Source organism: Saimiri boliviensis, chromosome 10, assembly GCF_048565385.1.
Source record: "Saimiri boliviensis isolate mSaiBol1 chromosome 10, mSaiBol1.pri, whole genome shotgun sequence".
In the NCBI taxonomy this organism is placed as follows: Eukaryota; Metazoa; Chordata; class Mammalia; order Primates; family Cebidae; genus Saimiri; species Saimiri boliviensis.
In genome coordinates this window covers 96,300,531-96,326,846 of record NC_133458.1, presented here as the reverse complement: position 1 = coordinate 96,326,846, position 26,316 = coordinate 96,300,531, and the positions used below count along the sequence as shown (strand labels likewise).

The window sequence follows — 26,316 nt, the reverse complement described above, 5'->3', positions numbered from 1 at the left end:
AGCTATCATAATGACTGCACAGATTAATTTAGGGAGGGCTGACTTTTTTACATAACACTGAATCTTTCAAAGAGCAGGAACATTCTCTGTTCTTTAAATCTTCTCCCGTGTCACCAAGACTCTGTGTCTATCCTGTACGAGGTGACAGGCATGTCCTTTCCCTCCATTCTTTGCCTCCTTTCTATCCTCACTCCCATACCTACCCCCAATCTGAGTCTTCTATGGAATGTTCTTCTCAACATCTCTTAGGGATGGTTATGAAGCTCTCGTAGGTGGAAGGGATGGCTAAGACCGCATGCTCTCACTCTTTTTGTCACACGAGGGGTTCTTTAGGTAAGAAGTGATGTATGTGTTAGTCACCTCTACTTGTCCTCTCTTCCTCAGAAACTCCCAGTGTCATCAGCACCCCCACCCGATCTTGGATGGGGCTGAAGGGAACTGGGTGGAATGTCACTTCACTCAGTCAGGCTAGTAGGACGGGAGCCTGGGGCCTCCCAATTTGAACTTCACCTGAAGCTGGGAGAAAGGGCTTGAATGGTTCATGATCTCATCTTCTGTTCTTAATAGTGATGTATTTAACCTAAATCCTCCAGTGCTTAATTTACTCCCCTGTAAGCCAGTCATCTTTGAAAGCTCTCATAAGCATTTCTGATCAATGTCCTAAATTGGGTTACTACTCTTGGTTGTGTACATAGACAACTCTGCTTCCAGATGATAAAAAACCTTGAGACGTCTTAGCTCCATTTTCCCTGCAGTTGAATATAGAGCTTGTGGGTGGTTAGGAGCTCAAAATATATGTTGGTAACTCATCTGACTTAAAAATCCTAACTAAAATTATATGGTGATCAAAAGCTTTCCTGAGTATCTTTTCCACCTCTTTAAAGATTTAGTGTATTTTTTTACTGCGCTTAGCAGTGTCCTAGTGACCTGGAAGAATTAATGAAATGTCTTAAAGTGTTCTTCTTAAGCACTAAAATGATCAGATTTTAGAAAATAATTGAAAGACAAATAAAGCAACATGAGCTTGCTGTAAAAAATTTGTAAAACTATATAACTAGATAAAGTAAAATTTAAGGTTTCTACTTCCATATCCCATCTTTACTCTCATTCTCGACTCTCAGATCTTAATCCTTTTGGGTCTTTTAAAAATCTATCTATCTATACATACATCAATGTGCCTATTTTTCTAGCTACTGACCTATACTTATATTTTCATAAATGTATATGCATGCATATATAGGTATATATATTTACATAATACATTCATATCTATGTATACATATTTCCTTTTTGGTAATAAAATGGTTTACATTTGATAATGATAAAACACAACAAATAGCTCTAGAATGAATGGACATTATTAATGGACTTTTACGAAGTAGTTTTAAATTCCATTTTGCTAGACAAAGAGTAGCCCTTTGTTTTTGGACCAGCAAGATTTACATCTTATTACCTTATTTCTTCTGTAGAAAATGAATGTTTGGCCGGGCGCAGTGGCTCAAGCCTGTAATCCCAGCACTTTGGGAGGCCAAGGCGGGTGGATCACGAGGTCAAGAGATCGAGACCATCCTGGTCAACATGGTGAAACCCCGTCTCTACTAAAAATACAAAAAATTAGCTGGGCATGGTGGCACATGCCTGTAATCCCAGCTACTCAGGAGGCTGAGGCAGGAGAATTGCCTGAACCCAGGAGGCAGAGGTTGCGGTGAGCCGAGATCGCGCCATTGCACTCCAGCCTGGGTAACAAGAGCGAAACTCCGTCTCAGAAAAAAAAAAGAAAAAAGAAAATGAACGTTTGGCTAATTTTTTAGTGACTGAAAGTTAAATGGCTAACTTCCATTTTAAGGATGGTTGGGAAGACTTTTTAAGAATCCCAGTTTACAGAATTAACAAGTACATATCAAATCATATTACTGGGAAAAGATCAGAATAAACAATGCACTGTTTCGATAGGAGAGGAAGACAGATGGTGGGAATAGGAAGGTCATAATTCAAAGCAGCCTTGCCAAATTAGTGGACATAATGGCAGCAATGTCAAAAATAAGAACAGAAGGAAATGAAAGGACCCTAGATGTGGCTTGCTCAGTACCTCCCAGGTATTTCCCACCGAGAAGGCTTTTGGCAGCTAACCACAGCCTGCCTGTTTCAAACACATTCTTCATCCTTTATGTCCATCATCTTTACAGTCCCAGAATCCTGTTCTTTAAGATCAAGTTAAGGGAACAAATCTTTCTTGAATGTATCTCTATTCCAGACACTTTACATATATTGTCTCATTTAATCCTCATAACTGTACATGGTTGACATGGCACCATTTTACAGATAAGGAGCTTAGTAAGTAGAGGAGCATAACCTGGAATCTGGGTCTATCTGACTTTTTTAAAAAGCTGTAATATAACCTCTCAGAGTGATTATCGACTGCATAGGTCTAGCCTGTAGGTCTAATACTCAAATCATTTTCTTTCTTTATATTATGATGAAAGAAGAAAAGTTGTTTTCCAACCTGCCATGTATAGGAAAACATCTTTCTCACAGTGAACTTGATCTGACTATATTTTTCTAATTTGGCTAGCTTGAGTGAAAATGAATCCTATTTAAGTTATCTGCTCCTTAATGCGTTTAAAAAAATGTATGTAAGAATGGATGCCATTCAATTAATTTCTCCTCTTTCCTTCACCTAAAAAACCCCTAAAAGAGTTCTTACATGATAGATGTGCATGAAGACTGCATTTTAAAAAAGTGGGATCATATTTTAAATGCACAGAGGAGTAGATAAAGAACCACTGGGTATGGTGGAGTTTTTGTAGGTGGTCCTTGAATTCAAGCATGGCGCAGCATTGAATGTGTACAGCATAAGGCAGCATGTATCTACACTATTATTTTTCAAGTAAGGATTCTATTGTCATTGCATACATACAGATTTATTAAAGGTGTTACTATATTCGTAACATATATTCATTATATATTTTCCCCAGCAAATTACTATCACGATTATGTGGAAATGTTCATGAAAATTTTTGACATTACAAAATTGGGACACATCATGTAAAAAATATTTTGCATTATAGGTAAATTCTGAAGTGAATTGAAGAATACTTTCGTAAAATGATAGTTACACCTATTAATAAATGTAGGAATCTGCCATTTTCACAAGTTCCCTAGACCGTTGTGATGCTTGGCCAAATAGCATGGATTGAACCACAGCGTGAGAGGACCTTGTTTGAAATGAGACTTTGCTATCTTTTTCTCTGATCGAATATGAAATATGCATATCCCCTTTCCCTTCAGCTGCTCAGTATACATCTATTGAGATCTTATTATGTGCCAGTCTCTGTGTTAGTGCCAGGGAAATAAGGACACACATGAGTCCTTGCACTGACAGGGGTCGAAGTCCTATGAGAAGAGACAGAGGTTTTAAAACTTAAGGAAAAGAGGCCGGGCGTGGTGGCTCAAGCCTGTAATCCCAGCACTTTGGGAGGCCGAGGCGGGTGGATCACGAGGTCAAGAGATCGAGACCATCCTGGTCAACATGGTGAAACCCCGTCTCTACTAAAAATACAAAAAACTAGCTGGGCGTGGTGGCGCATGCCTGTAATCCCAGCTACTTAGGAGGCTGAGGCAGGAGAATTGCCTGAACCCAGGAGGCGGAGGTTGCGGTGAGCCGAGATCGCGCCATTGCACTCCAGACTGGGTAACAAGAGGGAAACTCCATCTCAAAAAAAAAAAAAAAAAAAAAAAAAACAAAAACTTAAGGAAAAGAAATGAAGCAAAGGTAAAGAGAGCTGGACTCTTGTCTTCCGCTAGTGCATGAATGTACTAAGCCAAACTAAAATCCCTCCCCATCGTGCCTACCCCAGAATTCCTTCCTCAGGGAGGTATCTGAAAGTTAGAAGTAGAAACTCCAAGGAAACATTGCTTGTATCAGTCCAGTGCTGTTTCTAACCTTAAAGAACTTTAAACACTTTAAAAGTGCTTTGCTTTTCACAAGTATTTATTATAGAAAATTTCAAGCATCTGCAGAAGAGAACAGAGCAAACCCTCTGTGCTCGTCACCCAGTTTTAACCATTTTTATTTTTTTAGCTGTCTTGTTTCGTCTGCACTCTCACCCTGTCTCCCTACTCTGCATTACTTCTCTTCCATCATTTCACATGGAAATATTTGAGCATATATCTCTAAAAGAAATAAACTCTTTTTGTAGCCATAAGCGCAGCACCATAATCATATCTAGGACATTAACAATCATTCTTTACTATCATCAAATATGGCATCAGTGTTCATATTACACTACTTGTGTTATAAAATTTGTGTATGCTTTATTAAATCAGGATCCGAATAAGTTCATTGCAGTTGGTTGTTGTATCTCTTAGGTAACTCCATCTCTTAATCTTTTTTTCTTGTGTGTGTGTTTGTCGTTGTTGAAGAAACCAGCTTTGTCCTACAGAGTTTTCCACAGTCTGGATTTTGTAATTGTATTCCCATGATGTCATTTGTATTCTCTGTAAGTCGATGGTTGGATCTAGAGATTTGCCCCGTTAAGTACATTTTAGTTACACTTTGGGACATGAGTGTGTCTGCTATGCCAGACACTGTTGGTGACAGGCTGAAGGAGCATAGTAAGGATTGGTGCAAACCTGGTAAATGCATCGTGGTTGGGTAGTAGCAGGGAGGAGAGTGAACACTGAGTGCCTGCTGTGTATAGACATACTAGTAGGTGCTTTCCACATGCTTCATATAAACCCGAGTGTGATGTTGCGTTTGTGGGGTTAGTTCCATTTCCATATGAGGAAACTGGCTAAGAGAGGAGTCAGGATGGGAACTAGGGTCTGGTGTCTCTAAAGTGTGTCATCCTCTTGTACCTATACACATGGGCTGCAGGGCTAGGCAGGCAGTGTCAGTGAATGCAATTGCACAAAGGTGACGAGAGGTGGGCCTTTCATTGGCCTTAGTGTCAGAGAGTGGAGGGGACAATGCAAGTGTAGACCTTGTTGAGAGGAGCCACTACCCAACTCCAGTCTTGCCGTCTTATGGGAATGTGGATTCGGTGTTGCCAGATCTTTAAGTTTTTAGTGAAAGCCAAATATCTGAATGTTTTTAGGAAATGTCTAGATCTTAAAATGTTAGCTGCTAATGCAGATTCCTAAAACCACAATCTAATGCAGCACTCTGGGCCAAACCAACTAAATCTGCAGTCGGCCACCCCTGCTCCACACCACGCTGCTGGGAAGTATGTCAGCTGCAGACTGGCACTGAAGACCAGAGTTAACTGTCAGAAGTAGATATTGCCCTTGAAATTGGAGAAAGAGACTGTTAAGCAGCTCTTAAAAGACATGAAGTGACAATGAAGCAAACCTTCAAAAGGTAAAAGAGCATTTAGACACTTCAAGGAAAGTTTCTGAAGTCTGAACAGATAGACTTTGACAAAGGAACTGCTTTCATCATGTATCCTTCTCTTGTTCTCACAATGATTGAGTCCTTGCTGTGTCCCAAATGGTATTCTTAGCACTTTGTAAGTAGGTACAAGTATTATCTCATTTAAATCTCACTGCATTTCTGGGAAGAATGAACTACCTATCATTATCCCTGTTTTATAAAAGCTTGGAGAAGTGGCAGGGCTGAGATTTGAACCCAGGTGAGCTTCAAAGCCTGCTTACTCACTTACTAGCCTGTACAGTTATTCTTCCATTATATGGCTCCTCTTTCAAGGCATTGAATATTAGGAGCTAGAATTCACTAGCTGTGGAATCCCAAAGCTTTATGCTCTACTCTCATGAGCTTTCAATGAAACACTTAGTAAAATCTTTCTTTTAGGCAGAGCTTGGTGAGTCTGAGCTAAGTTATATAGAAGACTTTCATGAGCTGGCATTTACATCCCAATTTTTAATTAGATAATTCCTTTCCCAAACACTTCATTTATTCCTTACTAGTTCAATAGAAAGTTTACAACAGAAAAAAATCAATTTACAAATGAGTATCATTTGTCCTATTTTCAGTTCAGCAGGAATGGCAATAATTTAAAGATGAATTTATTAATGAAGAGTATAATAAAATAATTTATCCTTTGCTTCTCTGGAAGGTGGTAATTCACAGACATTGAATTTAAATGTATTCAGTCTGCTCAGTAAAGCTGGGAGTGTGGAGAATAGGGGAGCCTGGCTGGGCATTTGGGTTTCATTCTTTATGTACGTAAAGGCAGTTTGTCAACTTACTTGCAAGACACTTAATGAAGACAGTTATTTTCTTTTCCTTAGGTAGCTCAAGGCAGCCTTACCTTATTACTGGGTAAGGTAACTGATGAGGGATATTGTGTGCATCATTGAGATAAAGGGGCAGGGCAGGCTGGCAGCCATGCAAAAAACCCCTTGCCTTGTCTTTGAGCATTCACGCCTTCAATAACTACTCACTGAACTTGAGGACAAAGACCTTTTCTCCCACACAGCTTCCTCCCTCCTCAGCTAGACATTCCGTCCATGGTCTCCTAGTTACGGGAGTACAGTACACCCGTCCCTCAAGCCTGAGGTTGGGCCTCCTGCCACCAGTCAGAGGGTGGATGATGGTACGCGCAGCTCCTTTGCAGTAAACTCCAGGGAAGCACTACTATGTTGTTCCCAAGAGGAAGTCATGAATCTTGAAAGAAGTTTGATAAGGAGGACAATGGTGGTTAGAAACTGAGCTTAGGGATACTTAACCATAGCCGATGGCACAGTAGCTAAAGCTGCATGCTCTAATACAGTAGTAGCCTCTGACCACATGTGGCTCTTTTAATTTTCTAATTTTTATTTCTAATTGTGGTGAAACACACATAGCATAAAATTTACTGTCTTAACCGTTTTTAATTGTATAGTTCAGAAGTGTCTAGGACATCCACATTGTTGCACAACTTATCGCCAGAGCTTTTTCATCTTGCAAAACTGAAATCTGTACCCAGATTGTAAACGACTCATCCCCTCTGCTAAGCCCTTAGCAACCACCATTCTACTTTCTATTTCTATGAATTTTGCTATTCTAGATGCCTTATATAAGTTTTCTCGTGACTGGCTTATGTCACTTAGCCTAATATTGGCTGTTTAATTTTAAATTAACTAAAAATTTGGTTCTTTCACTGCACTAGCCCCATTTCAAGTACCAGATAGCCCACCTAGCTGATGGCTACTCTGTTGGACGGTGCAGAAAGAGGCTATTTCCATCGTCTCAGAAAGCTCTCTTAGACAGTGCTGGACTCAAGGAAACCTGGTGGCTCACACTAAGAACTAATTGGAGGGGGGACCAGGAAAAAAAGGTAGCAGATATTCTTCACACTCTGTCAACATGAATAATCTGACTTCTTTTCTCTACCACAGAAATGATACCAGCTACATGGTACCTTTACGTTGACAACTTCTATTCTTATCCTGAACTCCAGTCTCCTCTCCTCCAATAGCATGCAACATTAAACTAGTATCAGTTGGAGAACATAGAGAACATAAATATATAGTACAAACTACAGATAAATGCACTTTAAAATACTCTTAACACAGAGTTCATAGGAAATGCCTGTCAGCCTTCCCATCTACGGAAGTTTGAATTGGAGTGTTTCATTAATTAGAACTGTCAGTATATTGCTAACCTGGCAGGAATCCTAATGGGTATTTGCCACAAAGAATCCTTATTCAGCAGACCTGCCTTTTTAGCCTGTTGCTTTTAAGTTTTTTCCTTGAGACCCACACTAAGAAATATTACATCTCAACTTAGTACCTATAGATGCTTATATGTGCTTATGTATGTACTCAAACTTAAAATTAGAGTTTCTTGCATCAATACTTAGCCTTACTGTGTGAGATGCATACATTCTTTCTAAAAATGATTTTCTAAAAAATGTTGTTCCTATCCACTAAAAGGCCACAACATACAGTTTGGAAAACACTGTTTTGAACACATCCGCATCCAGTTTGAGACCTGTCGCCTAACACTGCAGCCCGACAGCCGTTTCTGGGTCCCCCATGGCTCAGAAAGCAGCATCGTAATTATACCTCAAAACAAGTTTTTTTTAAAAAGCCATCAATTATGGCTTTATTTCTGGACAAACTCTGTTCACTGATTTAACACTGGATTAGGTAGAATGTAGTTATAATGGAAAACCCCATCATCAAATGGTTATATTCTGTTTTTCAAAGCTGAATATAAATAATTAAGCTTTCTCATGTTATAAGTTTCTGTATTAGTATATATGATTGGAAATTAATTGAATTTTAGGTTCTTTTTTTTCTTCTTCTTTGTGAAGGAGAATATACATTTCATAATGTCATATGAGGTTATAAATGAAAAGGAGAAAAATCTTCAAGGCAGCTTCTTGTGTCATGCTTGAATAATTTAACAGTTTATAAGTATCATGCACGCAGGGCACGGTGGCTCACACCTATAATCCCAGCACTTTGGGAGACCGAGGTGGGCAGATCACAAGGTCAGGAGTTTGAGACCAGCCTGGCCAACATGGTGAAACCCTGTCTCTACTAAAAATTAAAAAATTAGCTGGATGTGGTGGCAGGTGCCTGTAATCCCAGCTTACTCGGGAGGCTGAGGCAGGAGAAATCGCCTGAACTTGGGAGGCAGAGGTTGCAGTGAGCCGAGATCATGCCATTGCACTCCAGCGTGGGTAACAGAGCAAGACTCTGTCTCAAAAAAAAAAAAAAGTAAACAAAGATTTTAAAATGCATGTTTTATGCAGTATACGAATGAGGTAACCTGTCAGATTTTTTTTCTTTTTAGTGTGAATATCTGGTGTTGTTACCCAATATTTTGACAAATAATGGGAAGAGAATCAAGTTCCTTTGAATCGCTTTGAGAAGGATTTCATCTTAGGTTCATGAGAGCTTTGTCTTCCAGATTGGCCAGTTTTTCTTTTCCTACATGCACAACTGGAGGAGGCCAACTCACTATTTGTGTGAATCATAGTAGTGAAACTTTGTGTGCTCTCTGAGCAACTCTGAATTGGGCAGCCTGTGAAAGAGGTGAAAGAAAGTATCAGAGAACGATGCTAAATAAAAACATTCATCCTAGCTATAACTCATATAAGAATTTGTCACTTTTGAAATTTCAGATGTATTAGGATATAGAATTAGAACTAAAATTTTTCTATAAAATAAAATTCCTAAATTGTTAATCTCTCAGGTTTATTTTAAAAATTATTTCTGGGACTGTATCCGTAAAAATATGTATAGAAAAGTTGGAAATTAGAGGAAAAGATGAAAAAGCAAAGAATTCCATTGCTGGGCTTCCACTGTTAATATTTTGAGCACATTTCCTGGGCAAGTACTTGGGCATAGTCTTTTCTATGTTTATTTTTACATGGTTAATATAATTTATCTTGGGGGCTGGACGCGGTGGCTCACGCCTGTAATCCCAGCACTTTGGGAGGCCTAGGCTGGTGGATCACGAGGTCAAGAGATCGAGACCATCCTGGTCAACATGGTGAAACCCCGTCTCTACTAAAAATACAAAACATCAGCTGGGCATGGTGGTGTGTGCCTGTAATCCCAGCTACTCAGGAGGTTGAGGCAGGAGAATTGCCTGAACCCAGGAGGTGGAGGTTGTGGTGAGCCGAGATCGCGCCATTGCACTCCAGCCTGGGTAACAAGAGCGAAACTCCGTCTCAACAACAACAACAACAAGAAGATAATTTATCTTTCCCCCTCAAATCATTTCTTTATGCAATAAAAAACTCTTCACATACAGATATTTAATGGCTTTATAGTATTCTACCAGATAGATGTAGCAGATGTTTTCAGCCAGTTCTCTGATGCTGGACAAGTAAGTTTCAGTTTTTCACCTGTATGAATAACCCTGTGTGAGCACTTAGGCATACCCTTTGCCCATATTCATGATCATTTCCTTAGGGTAGGTACATAGAAATGGAATTACTTATTTCATTTTCATCATTTCCATCTAGTTTGTGGTTTCATTCCTATCACAGCCAACTTCTTTGATGTTGTCTGTATGCAATTTTCAAGCTAAAACCTGGCTTAAAAGCCTTCAGTGCTTTACTGTGTATTGTGAAATAGACGCTAAAGTCCTTAATGTCACCTTCAAGGCCCGATGTGGACCTGCCATCTACCCGCCTCTCCAGGCCTCTTCTCCACTTTCTTTGGCCTCAGTTACACGAGCTTTTTAATTTCTTGGCTTTGTACCTTTTCTCCAGTTGCAGGGCCTTCAGGCCTGCATAGTCTGTCTCCATTCACCTGTCTTTTGTGGAATAGGAAGTGAGATCTCTGCTTAGAGGAGGTAGGTGGAGGTTTGAAGACAAGCAAAGGTATTAAAAATTCATTTAGGAGTTAGAGGAATTGGCCAGATAATGACACAAAGAATTCCCAGATGGTAATGAGGGCCAGTTTCATGGTGTTTTAGAGTCAGAATATGAGATTTGCATCAAGAGAAGTGTAGTTGGCATCTACAGCCATGATCACCTTTAACTTATGTAATCTAAGCCAGCCTGGTGAGTTCCATACCTGCTTACTAGTGTTTGTTTTCTTCAGTCTTCCAGAATTGTCCCACCTCCTCTTTGCGAATTCAGTTCATATGGATGATCACACATTTTGTCATTAGAATAAGAGGACTTCACACATAAGTACTTCTGAGATCACCGGAAGCCTTAATATGAAAATCTTCATTGCTGGGTTTCTTTTGGACACTGCATCAGTGCCCTGTCCAGTGGAGCTTCTGCTAGCTACATCTGGCTGTTTAAATGAAAATTAGTTAATGTTTTGAATAAAATTGAAAATTCTGCTCCTTAGTTATTCTTTACTATATTTCTTTACTACATTTCAATAGCTGCCTGATGCTAGTGGTCACCATATTGAAAGGTGGAGATAGAACATTTTCATCATTGTAGTAGAAAATTATTTTGGACAGCAATGATCTAGAGAGTTGAAAAGAATCCAGCTAAGTCATTTCTGAAGCTACTTAGTGCACACATGGTGATTCAGGAAAAGTTAATGGGCAGTTAGCCTGGGCTAGTTTGCTGCTAGGTATGATGCACAGTTTGCTGGTTCATCTAGCTTTTCAATTTTTTTTTTTTTTTTTGAGATGGAGTCTTGCTCTGTCGCCCAGGTTGGAATGCAGTGGCATGATCTTGGCTCACTGAAATCTATACCTCCTGAGTTCGAGTGATTCTCCTGCCTCAGCCTCCCAAGTACCTGGGATTACAGACATGTGCCACCACACCCAGCTAATTTTTGTATTTTTAGTAGAAACAGGGTTTTACCATGTTGGCCAGGCTGGTCTCAATCTCCTGACCTCATGATCCATTCACCTTGGCCTCCCAAAGTGTTGGGATTACAGGCGTGCGCCACTATGCCTGGCCTAGCTTTTTAATTTTTAAAATAGGTATTGAAATTCTGCTCCCATCTGGCATTCCCAGTCGTTCACAGAATTTAGTGGAAAAGCTGTCCTCTCTTGGCCCACATATCCCTGGGCTTCTGTTGCCTATAACCTTGTCATGATCATGCGACCCAGATGACTTGCTGACTAAGCAGGTGCCTTGGTGGAAGAATACGTGCTTGCCCAAAACCCTGTGGGCTTTTTTATAGGCTATAAATAAATCTCATCAATGCAAGATAGGTAGATTTCTACCATTTTTAAGGATCAAATAAAGTAAGGTTCTGCCCCTAGGCGAGACACCAGCTCTTCTGAAGTGGCCAGTGATGGGGAGAAAGGGAACATATAAGATATTCAGGCATCACATGAGGGAAATGCATCCTTTCCCCATCTTATCTTCCTCTGGGTCTACTTTATTTGTCTCCACCAGCAGTTCCCCTGACGCTCAAATTCTAGGAGCCCTCTATAAAGGCATTTGATTTCATAATTATTCTAAATCTTTCTTGTGCATACACATTCTTTGTTTATCTCTCTCTCTACTCCTCCAGTCTGAAGATAAAGGCGTTTTTGTGAAAATGGGAAAGGTTAAGGGAGAAAGAACTGGAGCCTCTTTATCTTTCTGGCTTTTCTTTCCCAGAGGGAAGGGGTGATATTTTACCAAGCTAGGAGGAATTATTTTCAGAATTGTGGGGGTTCCCCCATTTCTCTGCACTCTAGGGAGGTGCCTGCCATAAACAATGCAGGGAAGAACTCTGAGTGTGCATGTAGAGATTAACCTGAAGTAGATTGGATATTGAAATAGCAATACAGTCCCTTACAAAGAGGTTTCTAAACATAGAATATTGATGACTGCAATTTGGTAACTGCTTTAGTTAGGAATGAGGCAAGTTGATTTTGATTGGTTTGTTTAACAGAAAATTTTTAATATTGCTCTATTTTAACAGTCAAAACCCAAATAAAGTATTTTTTAATTTTTATTTATTTTTTAATTTAATTAAATTTAATTTTTTTTATAAGCCTACAGCACCCGGTATTCCGAGGCAGTCTCCCATCCAAGTACTAACCAGGCCCGACCCTGCTTAGCTTCCGAGATCAGACGAGATCGGGCGCGTTCAGGGTGGTATGGCCGTAGGCAGTATTTTATTTTTTTTGAGACAGGGTCTCACTCTGTGCCCAGATTGGAGTGCAGTGGCGTGATCTCGGCTCACTGCAGCCTCAGCCTCTATCTCTACAGGCTCAAGTGATCCTTCTACCTCAGCCTCCCTAGTAGCTGGCACTACAGGTATACATCACCACAGCCGGATAATTTTTGGATTTTTTTTTGTGTGTGTGTGGATACAGGGTCTCTTCATGTTACCCAGGCTGGTGTCAAACTTCTGGGCTCAAGTGATCTGCCTGCCTCAGCTTCCCAAAGTGCTGGGGTCACAGGTATGAGCCACCACACACCACCAGCAAACAAAGTATCCTATACTTAAGCAGCCTCCACAGTTTATAAAATATGTTCTCAAGCATCATTTTATTTGATATTCATGATAAACCTGTAGGGTGGGGGCAAAACCTTTGCAAAAAGGAAACCTAGACTCAGACAGGTAAAGTGACTTAAGCAAGGTCACATAGCTAGTAGGTGGTGGAGCTAAGTTTTGAATCTCAGTCTAGTACTTTTCTAAGAACATTGCTTTACTTCTTACTTATGTTTCAGAGTTGTAAAACAAAACACATGGAGGTTGGATAACTGATGATACAAATATAATAGTTGGTACACTAGATAATACTTCTCGAGTGCCTGTGATGCCAGGGGTTGGAGAAAGGGCTACTATGGTTGGATGGCATGAGGCCTACCTTCAGGGAGCTTTCTTTGAAACAGGTAAAGAAATACACAAGCAACAAATGTACATTATTTTAGAACAAACTGATGTATTAGTGCTTGTCGATGCTGAATAAATGAGAGTCCTTTATAGAAGTCTTTATGAAAGACAGGGGTTTTGAATCAGATCCTGCAGGATATGTACAAAGACTAAGGAAGGGCATTCAAGCCAGGTGCAGAGGCATGGCAGGAGAAAGATATTAGAGAGTCAGCTTCATTATGGTGGACTATTAATAAACAAGAAAAGAGCAGTTGTTTATCACTTATTTACAATCTACCCTGCATACGACATAATGTAAAGCTAGTGTTACAGTGGTATGCATAAGAGAAAGGTCCTGGCTTTCCTATTGTTTAGACTTTGCGGGGAGAGACTAAATATTGATTGTTGGTAATAAAATAATCAAACAAGTATTTCAGATTATGATTATTACTTTGAAGGAAAAGGACAAGATTCTATGAGTGTATAGTATAGCAACACAAATTAGAGTGTTAGAGTGATATTTGAGCTGGTACGTGAAAGAACGGGTCAACCGGGCAGATCATTTTGGTACAGGAAGCAGGGAAGAGAACGCTTAGGACAAAGCATGGAGGGTGTGCAAAGGTATGGAGGGTACTGGAGGAGCTAGAAAAAGGCCTGTGTGCTGGCATTGTGAGAGTGGAGGGGTGAGTTAGGTATAAGATGAGGCTGGGAAGCGGGAACAAGCTTGATCATATTTTGGTCTTTATTCCAAGAGCCTTAGGAAACCACTGAAGTATTTTAAGCAGGGATGACTTGATCAGATCTTCCCTCTAAAAGGATCACTTTGGCTGCAATGTGGAAAATGTTTTGGAGTGGGGAGTAATAGAGGTTTAGAGCAACCCCTCAGGAGATTTCTCTAGTGATCCAGGCTGGAGATGATGGTGGCTTGGTGCAGACTGAATGCAGACTGATGGTGGCTTGGTGCAGTTGTAGAGGAGTAAATAGTTTCCATAGAGATTTAGGAGATGGAATCTTCGTGACTTGGTGACATATTAGATAATGGAGAAGCAAATGGCAAAGATGGTTACTTTGGCTACCAAGATAAAGAACCTTGAAAAGGGAATAAGATACCGGCCGGGCGCGGTGGCTCAAGCCTGTAATCCCAGCACTTTGGGAGGCCGAGGCGGGTGGATCACGAGGTCAAGAGATCGAGACCATCCTGGTCAACATGGTGAAACCCCGTCTCTACTAAAAATACAAAAAAATAGCTGGGCATGGTGGCACGTGCCTGTAATCCCAGCTACTCGGGAGGCTGAGGCAGGAGAATTGCTTGAACCCAGGAGGAGGAGGTTGCGGTGAGCCGAGAGCGTGCCATTGCACTCCAGCCTGGGTAACAAAAGTGAAACTCTGTCTCAAAGAAACAAAAAACAAAAAACAAAACAAAACAAAAAAACAAAAAACAACAACAACAAAAAAAAAAAGAAAAGGGAATAAGATGAAATCAGCTTCGGCTATCAGGCAGGCAGTTGGGTCTGTAGGTCAGAGGCTTAAGGTGAGAACCTAGCTGGAATTAAATGTGTAAGTCATCAGCATATAACTGACAAGGGAAGCTCTGAGCATGGATGAATTTTCCCGGGTAGAAAAGAGCATTAAATGAGGAAAGAAGGATGAAGCAGTGAGGATGTACAGTGGCCAGGTAGGAGAGAACAAGCCAGTCCAGGAGCAGCTGGGGAGATGGAATTCCTCCAAAGGTGTGTGAGTGTTACGTCATCGAGATAGAGTAAAACTACTAAAAACAACAAAGCGGGATATCTTTCAATTGATCTCTAGACCCATTTCCTCATCACCTCAAATTTGTTATGTGGTAGCTATGCATCTCTGGATCTGAGGGACTCGTGTAGTTAGTAGTAAGGTATGTTAATTTATTCTTTTATTACTGTGAACAGATTGCTCTGTGTGTGTGTGTGTGTGTGTGTGTGTGTGTGTGTGTGTGTGGTGTGTCTGTGTCTTCTGCCTGGAACAATAACCTCCTTTCCTTTCTCCCACGTCACTGCACTTTTGGCTGCCGCTGTGGTTTGTTGCAAATCTGAGCTCATTTAATCCTACAGAGTATTAAACAATATCTGGTCTCAGTGGCTCTGTCATTCCACTGCAGGCACCCCACCTTCATTTGCCAGCTGGGATCTCTTAATGAGCTAGCTGCGCACAGTTCAATAGTAAAACCGTTTTAGCTGGTGAAATATGTTTGAAGAACTCACTGTTGCAATGTTCCATGTGAGGCCTACTTCTACTCTTGCTGGCATTCTCTTTTCAGGATGGCTGCAGCTCCTCCAAGTTACTGTTTTGTGGCCTTCCCTCCACGTGCTAAGGATGGTCTGGTGGTATTTGGGAAAAATTCAGCCCGGCCCAGAGATGAAGTGCAAGAGGTTGTATATTTCTCAGCTGCTGATCACGAACAGGAGAGCAAGGTTGAGGTAAGTTGTGGATTGCAGTCTCACCAGTCACACTTACTGTCTTTTCTCTGGCTTTGCCACCAGCATGCCTTAACTCCTTTCTTGGAAGCTTGCCTGTGAGTCAGAGCTGTCATGTCATTTCTGCTGATTCCTGTTTCTCTGCAGGTTTGCTCATAGCCTTGAAAATAAGGTCATGGGAGAGCTCTGTGCTCACTGCTGTGGCCGTTATTTTATAATTAAATAAACTACTTACATGGTTCTGAAGTCAAATTTACTAAATAAGATTTATTCACAGAAGTGTAACTTCTACCTGCGTCCCCTTTACTCTATGGCCTTTTGCCCTATAGGTAATCACGTTTCGGAAGATCTTGGTTTATACTTCCATTTGCAAAACTACACACACACGTAATAAATCACACACACATGTGCGTGTTAATCCTAGTCCCTTTCCTCCTTTCTTCGATTAACAGCAGCATGCCATATATACTTTTCTCTACCTTGCATCTTTGTTTTCATTTTTTATTTTATTATTTTATTTTCTTCAATCAGCTGTCTCAGGTTGAATCTCTACTTTGTATTTTTCAACTCAAAACATATTCTGGAGATCACTCCATACAGTGCATACAGATCTTAATTCCTCATTTAGGGCTGCATGGTATTTCATTCTATGGTTGTGCCATAGTTTAACCAGCTCCATATTACTGCTGGACATTTGGGTTATTTTCAGTCTATTGCTATTACAAATAGTTCTGAAGTGGATAACAGCCTTATGCATCTGTCATAGTGTCTGGTCTCAGTTTATGTATTTTTATCATGTTAAAAAATTATCCATCAATTATTATTTGGAGTCTTTTAAAAATACTATTTTGTCAGTATTTGTTTGGGATAGATGCTTAGAAATGAAGTGCTGGGTCACACGGTAAATAAATATATAATTTTATTGTCGAATTTCCTTCCATAGGTGGTGTAGCATTTTTCATTCCCATCAACACTGTATGACAATGCCGGCTTCTTCATATTCCCAGAATGTGTTGTCACACTTTCATGATGGCTATTTTATGTTAATTGTACATTCCGCTATTTTACTAAATTCTTTTATTGGTTGTGTCAGCTTTTGTCATTGATTCTCTTGGGGTTTCCAGGTATATTGTTATATCACCTGCACATAGAGATTGTTTAGTTGTTCTTCTGTCTTTAATTGTTTTCTTGTTTGATTGCTTTGGCTTATATCACAGGTTCTATGTTAAGTAGTAGTGGAGACAGTGGGTGTCCTTGGCTCTGCACCTGATCTGAGTGGGGCTGCCTCTAGTGCTTCCCTATTAAGTAAGCTGCTGGCTTTGGGACTGAGATTTATATAGTTTTATGTGTCACTGCACCTGGCTTATATTAAAAAGTTTACATAAGCTGGGTATAATGGCACATGTCTGTAGTCCCAGCTACTCTGAAGGCTGAGGTGGGAGGATCACTTGAGCCCAGGAAGTCAAGACTACCCTGGACAACATGGTGAGACCCCATCTCTTTTAAAAAAAAACGTGTACATGAATTTCTATGTTGAATATTTCTAAAAACAACTCAGGAATCAATATTAAATTTTGTTAAATATCTTTTCAGTAATTATGGAGATAATCACTTATTTTTCTTTATATTTATGTGATAAATTGAACCATCTTTGCATTCAGGGCATAACCTTTTTGGTTATGTTTTATTTATAAGTATATTTATATGTGTGTGTTTCTGTGTGTGTGTGTGTGTGTGTGTGTGTGTGTGTTTAGATGATAGTTTGTTAGAGGCTGAAAAATCTGGAGAAAATAAATTAGGTCTAGTAAATGAAGAAGCTCTTTTCAGTATATAACCTCTATTCTTTGGTGTTCTGTGCTTCACAAAATAAACGGATTTTTCTGATGATTGTGGTTGGTTTCGAATAGGGCATTCATCAACTTGTATTTTCTTAAACTCTTCTGTTACATCCAATGTGTATTTTATTTTCTTATCTAAATCTTAAATCACTGGCTCCATTCCATTTCTTTAAAAGCATTAATTAGCACCACAGTGCAACAGAACTCTATGAGGGGCTGCTTATTTTGTATGAATTTAAAAAGGCACTGAAATGAACAGGCAGGTGGCAGGACTTCACATGGGCTGTCTGTAGATGGTCCAGTGGTAGACTGTCTCCCACAGGGCTTTCACCAGACCCACTTTACTCTCTTACTGAGCCACTAACTTAATAAGATCCCCTAAAACTTTAGTGAGATTTTCCTTTTGTGCAGGCAAAGAAGAGTGCTAGGTTCCCTGGTGAGTGTGTTAGGTTTTAAATGGGTATTCATCGATGAGTGAATGTCCATGTTATTTGGGTCCAAATGTTTCTCCCTTTTCCTGGAACAGACTGGACTGTGTGGATAAAGTTTTCTGGTTTGAGTTGTCACTGACCTTCCCTGTCTGTCCTTCCTGGACATTTTAATCTATTTTTCATGGGAGACATACAAACTGAAATAATCTTTGATTTTCACGTGGGCAGATTTAAGTTCCCAAAGGTGGCTGCACCAAATCCCATCCTGCATGCCCTTCTTCCAAGGTGAAGGGCACTCCTCCCATGAAGAGGGAAAGGTGAGTCTGTGCCCTTCACTCTCACTGTGAATCTTTGAGGGCTTGTGATTGCTCTGACCAGTGGAGCATGGTGGAAGTGATGCTATGTGACTTCCAGGGCTGGGCTGTAAAAGGATACAGCTTCTCTCTCTCTCATTCCTCTCTCTCTCTCTCTCTCTCTCTCTCTCTCTCTCTCTCTCTCTTTATCTCTCTCATATTCCTCTCTTTCACTCTCTCTCAGACGTGTGAGTCAGTGACCTTTCAGATGATTCCAGGCCCCAGACACTGGAGTGGAGACACATTATCCCTGCTATTTGCTGTTCAACTCCATGAGCATTAAAAAAGTTGTTTTAAAACCACTAAATTTTTTACACGGTAAATTATACCACATAATTTGTTAAGTAGCCATCGTAACTACAAAAATCACACAAAGCCATTTATAAACATGTCTGAAATAAATATTTCAAAAGAGTGTGTTTCCTTTTTTTGGAGGATAGGCTAAATAACTCTTAGTTTACTCTCATGGTTGCAATTATTTTAAGGAGGAAGGTAGATTCCTTTTACTAGTTAACCCATGGTATATGATTGCTCAGATATACTTAGGTTAAATCCTATCCCCTTGCATAAATAAGTACAGTTTGATATATACCATATTTAGTCTCCAAGGCAGCTCTGACCTCTCTTCTGAGTTCCATACCTGTGTTGTGAGCTGCCTCTTTGCATTTCCATTTGCATAGTCTATGGGTGAAATAACCCACAGGTAAGAAAGCAAATTCATTTCCCCCAGCTTATATATCCCTGTTGTTCTAACAGCATCATTGTCGGCCCCATAGTTTATGCTGGAAGCCAGTGGGAAACTTGGACCCTCATGCCCCCTGCCCCCACCCCCACGCCACAGAGACAGCTGTCGCTGAGTCCCTCTGCCCCCTCTCTTGTGTGTCCGTCTCCTCCCCACTGCCCCTGACTCATTCAGACTGACTCCTTCTCTCTTCTAGTATAATCTTCTTATTGGTCCCTGGGTCTTTTTCTTCTGGGATCTTCTCCCTACAGGGTTACCAGAATTTTCTTCCCAGAGCATAGCTCTGTCAAGTCCTTGCTAAAAAGTGTTGGGTTTTATTTATAGGATGACAGTCCAGGCTGATTTGTATGCCATTCAGAACTCTTCCCAACTGGCATCCTGCTCACTTTTCCTTTCTTTTATTCTCCTTCATTCTTTGCTATTTTAAATTAATAAACTATTTTTAGAGTAGTTTTATGTTTACAGAAAAATGAACAGAAGGCACAGAGAGTCCCCAAACAGTCCCTTGACCTGCCCCTCAGTTTCCCCTGCTAATAACGTCTGGCATCAGTGTGGTACATTTGCTACAGTTCATGAGCCAACATTGACACAGTATTTTTTTTTTTTTTTTTTTTGGAGACAGTCTAGCTTTGTTGCCCAGGCTGGAGCGAAGTGGCTCGATCTTGGGTCACTCAACCTCAACCTCCACCTCCCAGGTTCAAGCGATTCTCCTGCTTCAGCCTCCTGAGTAGCTGGAATTACAGGTGCCTACCACCACACCCAGCTAATTTTTGTATTTTTAGTAGAGACAGGGTTTCATCCTGTTGGCCAGGCTGTTCTTGAACTCGTGACCTCAGTTAATCTACCTGCCTTGGCCTCCCAAAGTTGCTGGGATTATGGGTGTGAGCCACTGTACCTGGCCTGATACAGTACTATTAATTAAAGTTCGTAGTTTATACTCTTTGTGTTGTATATCCTGTGGGTTTTGACAAATGTATAATGACAAGCCATTGCAGTATCATAGAGAATACTTTTACTGTCTTAGAGAGTCTGTGCTCTGCCTATTCACCCACCCGTCCTAGCCCCTGGGAAATTACTGATCTTATTGTTGTGTCCATAGTTTTGCCTTTCCTAAAATGTCATATAGAGGGCCGGGCACGGTGGCTCAAGCCTGTAATCCCAGCACTTTGGGAGGCCAAGGCGGGTGGATCACGAGGTCAAGAGATCGAGACCATCCTGGTCAACATGGTGAAACCCCATCTCTGCTAAAAATACAAAAAATTAGCTAGGCATGGTGGCACATGCCTGTAATCCCAGCTACTCGGGAGGCTGAGGCAGGAGAATTGCTTGAACCCAGGAGGCGGAGGTTGCGGTGAGCCGAGATCGCGCCATTGCACTCCAGCCTGGGTAACAAGAGCGAAACTCCGTCTCAAAAAAAAAAAAAAAAAAAAAGTCATATAGTTGGAATCATGCAGTGTGTAGCCTTTTCAGATTGGCTTTTTTCACTAAGTAATATGCATTTAAGATTTCTTCCTGTCTTTTCCAAGCTTGATAACACATTTCTTTTTATCACTGAACAATATTCCATTGTCGGGATATACCAGGTTATTTATTCATCCATTGAAGGACAGCTTAGTTGATTCTAAAGTTTGGCAATTAAGAACATGGTTGCTCTAAATATTTGTGTGCAGTTTTTTGTGTAGATTTAAGTTTTTAACTCATTTGGATAAAGACATTTTTAAAATGTAATTTTTCATTTTGAATAGGTAATCATATCTTTATGTGGTTCAAAGATTGAATGGTATTTAAAAGGTTCACAGTAAAAAGTCTTCCTCCCTTGTTTTCATCCTGCATGACCCTTTTTATTAATTTCATGCATATCTTTCCAGTATTTTATGCAGATACAAAAAAGTGAATATCTGGTCTTATTTTCTATTTTTATGTGAATGCAGCACATTGTACACACTACTATTAAACTTGATTTTTTAATATATAACTTTGAACTTAAAGAAAAGATCTAGCTACTCAGGAGGCTGAGGCAGGAGAATTGCTTGAATCCGGGGAGGCGGAGGTTGCAGTGAGCCGAGATCGCGCCACTGCACTCCAGCCTGGCACCTGGCAAGAGAGCGAGACTCTGTCTCAAAAAAAAAAAAAAAAAAAAGAAACAAAAGAAAAGATCTGCAATTTGCTATTTTCCCTTAATATTTTCTAAAGATTTTTCTATATCTAGTGATTGTCCTTATTATTTTTTTATAGCTACATAGTAATCCATTGTGGAGATATACTATGGTTTATTTAATTAGTGCTCTATTGGTAGACACTTGGACGATTTCCAGTATTTTGTTAATCCAGAAAGTGCAGCTGTGAAGAACCTTGCACATAAGTCATTTTGTGCATGTGTAGGTATAGCCATTGCATGTACTTCCAAATCTGGCATCATTGGGTCACAGGGTAAAGCTTTTATGATAATTAACCTCCATAAGTGTTACAGGACTTCCTGCTTACTTTTCTTTTCTCATTCTTAGCTGTGCCCTCTCAGCTTGTACTCTAGGCCCCAGCTACACTGAACGGCTTGCCATTTCTTGAGCAAGTAACACACTAGCATTTTTCTGTGCTTTTGCTCTTTCTGTCCTTTGCTAAGAAGATCCTTCTTCTCCCCTCCTCTCATCTACTTGGTAGATTCCTGTTCATTCTTCCAGGCCTCAATACCAATATCCCTTCTTCCCTCTAGCCTGACACTCCTCTATTCATGTCAATTGAAATTTAAAACGACCTCAAACCAAGAGGTGAGTTCTGGCCCAGGTGAGAAGGGTTCTAGGTTCATGTTTTGCCTTTCCCTTTACAGTGTCTTGGGCCTTAGAGCCTCTCTGAAACTCAGTTTCCTTATTTGCCAGATAGAGATCATAATACCCCCTCTGTCTGCATTACAGCCTTTGGTGAGACACACCTGAACTGATGCATGAACCCACGTTGTAAAGCTTTAAGAAGAACATTGTGAAGAGGGTTTTTTTTTTTTTTTTAAAGAATTAACTACTGTTGAGAATTGCTGTGACTCCAGGTATCAGTTTCAAAACTCTCTTTGGCACATTACATACTACTGAATCTGCTTTTCAAACGTACTCTTACCCCTTGAGTCCCCTTACAGTTACATATATGTCCATCTCCTGTACTTGTCCTAAGTACAGAATGATGGGTTCTTTCCATATTTAGGTCTAGGAGCCACAATTACTATCATGTAACTTTTATGCAGACAACTACTAAAATACAGACTTTTTAAACTATGAAGAGTAAAAACTTAAAAACTCGTCTATTCCTCAGACATTTCATGACACTTTATTTTATTTTATTTTTGAGACAGAGTCTCACTCTGTCATCCAGGCTGGAGTGCAGTGGCACAATCTCGGCTCACTGCAACCTCTGCTTCTTGGGTTCAAGTAGTTCTCCTGCCTCAGCCTCCCAAGTACCTGGGATTACAGGCACATGCCACCACAGCTGGCTAATATCTGTATTTTTGGTAGAGACAAGGTTTTATCATGTTGGCCAGGCTGCTCTCAAACTCCTGAGCTCAAGTTATCTGCCTCTGCCTCTCAGGTTCAAGCGGTTCTTCTGCCTCAGCCGCCCAAGTAGCTAGGATTACAGGCATGCGCCACCACGGCCGGCTAATTTTTGTATTTTTAATAGAGATGGGGTTTCATCATGTTGGCCAAGCTGGTCTAGAACTCTTGAGGTCAAGTGATCCACCCACCTTGGCCCCCACAGAGTGTTGGGATTACAGGCGTGAGCCACCATGTGCAGCCCATTTCATAACATTTTAAATGTGTGTCCTGCGATTTCCCTAGAAACTTCATACTTGAGTGTTGAGGTCCCAGGAGATAATTTTCTGAGAATATAACTATTATATAATTTATTATATAATAATTATTTAATCACATATAAATATTTAATTATACAATCTAATCACATATACATAATTATATCATTTAATAATTATATGATTACCTAAAATAATTATATAATTTAATTATATATAGATATTTCATAATTATATAAAATATTCATATTATTTAATTATATAATAATTATATAATAGATGGTTATATTCTCAGAAAATAATTTCCTGGGACGTCAACACTGAAGTATGAGGTTTCTAGGGCAACTTCTGGATACATGCGAAAACCATTTAAAAAGTCCTCTGAACTACATATTCATCCTCTCACCCACCCTGCCAATGGATCCCTCTTTCCAGGCAGTCTTCCCATCAACTTGTCCACTTAGCCACCCTCCATCCTCCTGTCAGTCAGTCCCATCCAACCATCACCTCCATGTCAAGTTCACTATGCTTCAGACTAGAAGAGTAAGAAATAAGATCCTCTAGCACAGAGTTCCTCAGTTTCCAAAATTACACTGGATATTTTTATTCAGCTGCAACTTGCAGATTGGAACATCCTAATTTAATCTTCTTTAGTCTTCCCCTTGTGGAGTCTGGGCTTTTAACAACTTCTCTTTTGGTTGCAGAGTAGGATGGATACATAGGTATCAATATTTGAAAGCCCCTCTGTTATCTCTGAGGATGCGTCAGAGAACTCATCTCAACTTTCCCCCAAATCCTGCCCTCCCTGTTGGTAGGTGTGTTGAGGAAGCAGAGGAATAACTTCCTGGATTATGGTGTGTGAGTGAGTGAGAGAGTGTGTTTGTGTGTGTGTGTGTGTGTGTGGCATGTGCATGCCCATGGATGGCATTCAGCATTCTTACATGATTGAACCTTCTATTTAGGAAAAAAATGGATCTAACATTAGACTACTTTTCCAGAAAAACAATGGATTTTGGCTAAGGTTTACATTATTTATGCTAGGTGTCCAAGAGGCTAATGATGCCAGAATTTATGGAGACAGAATTCTTGATAACAAAGTTAGATTTGACACACAATTCTTTTTGAAAGAGTCTGTCTTTGGTAATATCGTCTTAATTATTTCCTTTTTTAAAGTCTTCATTCTCTTTTTTTAAATTTTTTTGAATTAGCTGAAATTTATGTCTTTTTCCCTCTACATGAAATGCTGTATGGATTCATTGTCATCAATGAGTTTATATAACTTACATGGTTTGGGGAAGGCTTTTAGTAGATCATTTTTCCTTTCTTTATCATTGAAAATATTTACAAGAAGAATAGAAAATTACCAGTTAATGATGGCTGGTAGCATTGTTAGTAAAACTGTCCATTTGTGGTGTGTGGGGTGCGTGTGTGTTTATTGTGGCAGGGGAGCTGAATTTTAATTCTGAAAGTTATTTCTTATAATTGGAAAGCACAAGTCATTCTGGAATCAGAGAGAGCTGAGCAAAGCTCCACAACCACTGGACAGATTTGCATTATTCTTTCTTTCCTCCCTTCCTCCCTCCCTTCCCTCCTTCCTTCCTTTTTTTCTTTCTTTATTCTTCTCATCAGCTCCAGAATCAGGAGTCCCTAGTCTTGTATGAAGTCAGAGGTATCTCCCTCACTTCCATGAGAACATGGCTTCGCAGAGGGCTTCCTTCCATAATGTCCCCTATCCCAAATGCGTTTCTGATCTCAGACCTTTGCGTTGTCCCTCCCCAAAGATCTTATGCTTCAGTGAAATAAAAAACAGTTCTTCTAAAGTGTGGTTGAGGATGTTCCCTCTGATCTCAGCAACTTCTTTTGTCTTTATTTAAGCTTTTATGAACCTTAAGAATACATTTCCTAAGACCAGTCAAATAGCAGGCAAGATACTGGGGTAAAAAATAAAATAAAAAGAAACATGCAGGGCATGGTGTCACATACCTCTAGTCCCAGCTGCTCGGAAGGCTAAGAGGGGAGGATCTCTTGAGCCCAGGCGTTGGGAGGACAGCCTGGACAGCATAGTAAGACACTATCTCTAAAATGAAAATACACATATGCGCACACACGCACACTCACATATGTAATCAAAAATAAATAAAAAACCCTCAGCAGTAATTATCAATGCTTTTTAGAGCTGCAAATTTTTAAATGCTAAAAATATCTCTCTAAAGCATCCCATTTTCTTTGCCGTCTTCCTCCACCCTAAGAAGTTTGGCTGACTCATCAACTCATCTCACAATGGTTTTCACTGGTGGTGCCAGGGTTGTGTTCACCATCTGAGTACAGTACGAAAGACACAATGGTTGTGTTTCATTAATTGAAACATCTATTGTGTGAGTGTCTCTGTTTCCCCTTTCACTGGGTGGTATCCAGAAATAGTGTGTGTGGGAATGTGGATGGGGCGAGTGATGGCATGAAGCTGATCTTGCTTTTCATTTTTGACATAATCACACAAAGTAATGAAGGGCTTGCTCTGCAGAATTGTTTTTGTCTTTAGCTCTAGGGTCTTTTGGAGGCTCATGTTTTCTATCCTCCAACCTGGCAGGTGGACCCTGAGAGATTGGCATGCTCAGGACAGGCGGATCCTTGGAAGCTCCTGATTAGCATTGTGCAGTGCTGACATTTAGAAGCGTGCTTCACCACATTCCCACTCTGGGCATTCTTATATTGTTATGTGACTTGGGCACCCAGAAGTCACACTAGCTGACAGATTTGTTTTATGAAAGGCTGAGTGGGAGTGGCCGTGGGGCAGAAAGACCAACTGCTCATCTCTTTCCACAGTTCACTGTAATAACCAAAGCTGAGACCAGAACTGTCTCTGTAAAGATCCGTCTTTTAAGTGGTGAACACTTTCCTTTTTTCTTTTTCTTTTCTAATAGAAATTAGGCTAGGAATTTTTACTTGGGGAACTAAATTGTTTTTGCCACACTGAAAGAAGATGTCAGGTGCTTTTTGGATATTTGTACCTGGAGAACCCTCTTCTGCTTCCTCAAATCCCACTTCTCTGGCTCACTAATAATGTGGCAGTTGCACAGGTCAGTGGATTTTATTTTTAAAAATGACTTTGGAGTTCATGTTCCAGATGGCTGACTTTACCAAGTTTAGCTAATTGAAGTTTGTGTAAATGTTCTGGATTTTGTGAGATTTGCTCCCAAAGTGAGATTTTAAGTAGCCAGTCTATCTATATGAGACAAATGTGTTCACCCCTCCCCCACCCCACCTGGTTGTGATTAGCCAGATTTAAAACACAAAGAGGCAGGTGTGAATAGCTGTCACTGAAGGATCCTTGTGAGGCCCTTGCTCTGTGGCTCATGACAAAGATGCAGCAAGGGGTATGTGTTCCAGGCTAGGGTTCTGTGAAGGGATCTGGCTGCCTGGCTTTCGGTCTGGTGCTTAGGAGGGCTGATTGGGCCCATCTGGCTACTGGGGGATCCCCTTGCTTCCTCATCATTCCGAGTTTGGCCTGAAAAGCGTCAAGT

The 26,316-nt window shown here is 40.3% G+C and overlaps 1 protein-coding gene and 1 non-coding gene across 2 annotated transcripts in view; one reads left to right on the top strand and one right to left on the bottom strand.

Moving 5' to 3' along the window:
- The window catches only part of SCRN1 (secernin 1), a 70,088-nt gene that overhangs the window by 5,382 nt on the left and 38,390 nt on the right, over positions 1-26,316 (top strand). The window contains exon 2 of the mRNA XM_039472553.2: positions 15,485-15,644. Coding sequence (XP_039328487.1) covers positions 15,486-15,644 — 159 coding nt within the window. The 5' untranslated portion in view covers position 15,485. The remainder of the gene's footprint in view (positions 1-15,484; positions 15,645-26,316) is intronic.
- On the bottom strand, positions 12,363-12,481 carry LOC120365410 (5S ribosomal RNA). The gene has a single exon (XR_005580354.1). It is a non-coding gene; the product is annotated as a 5S ribosomal RNA (ribosomal RNA).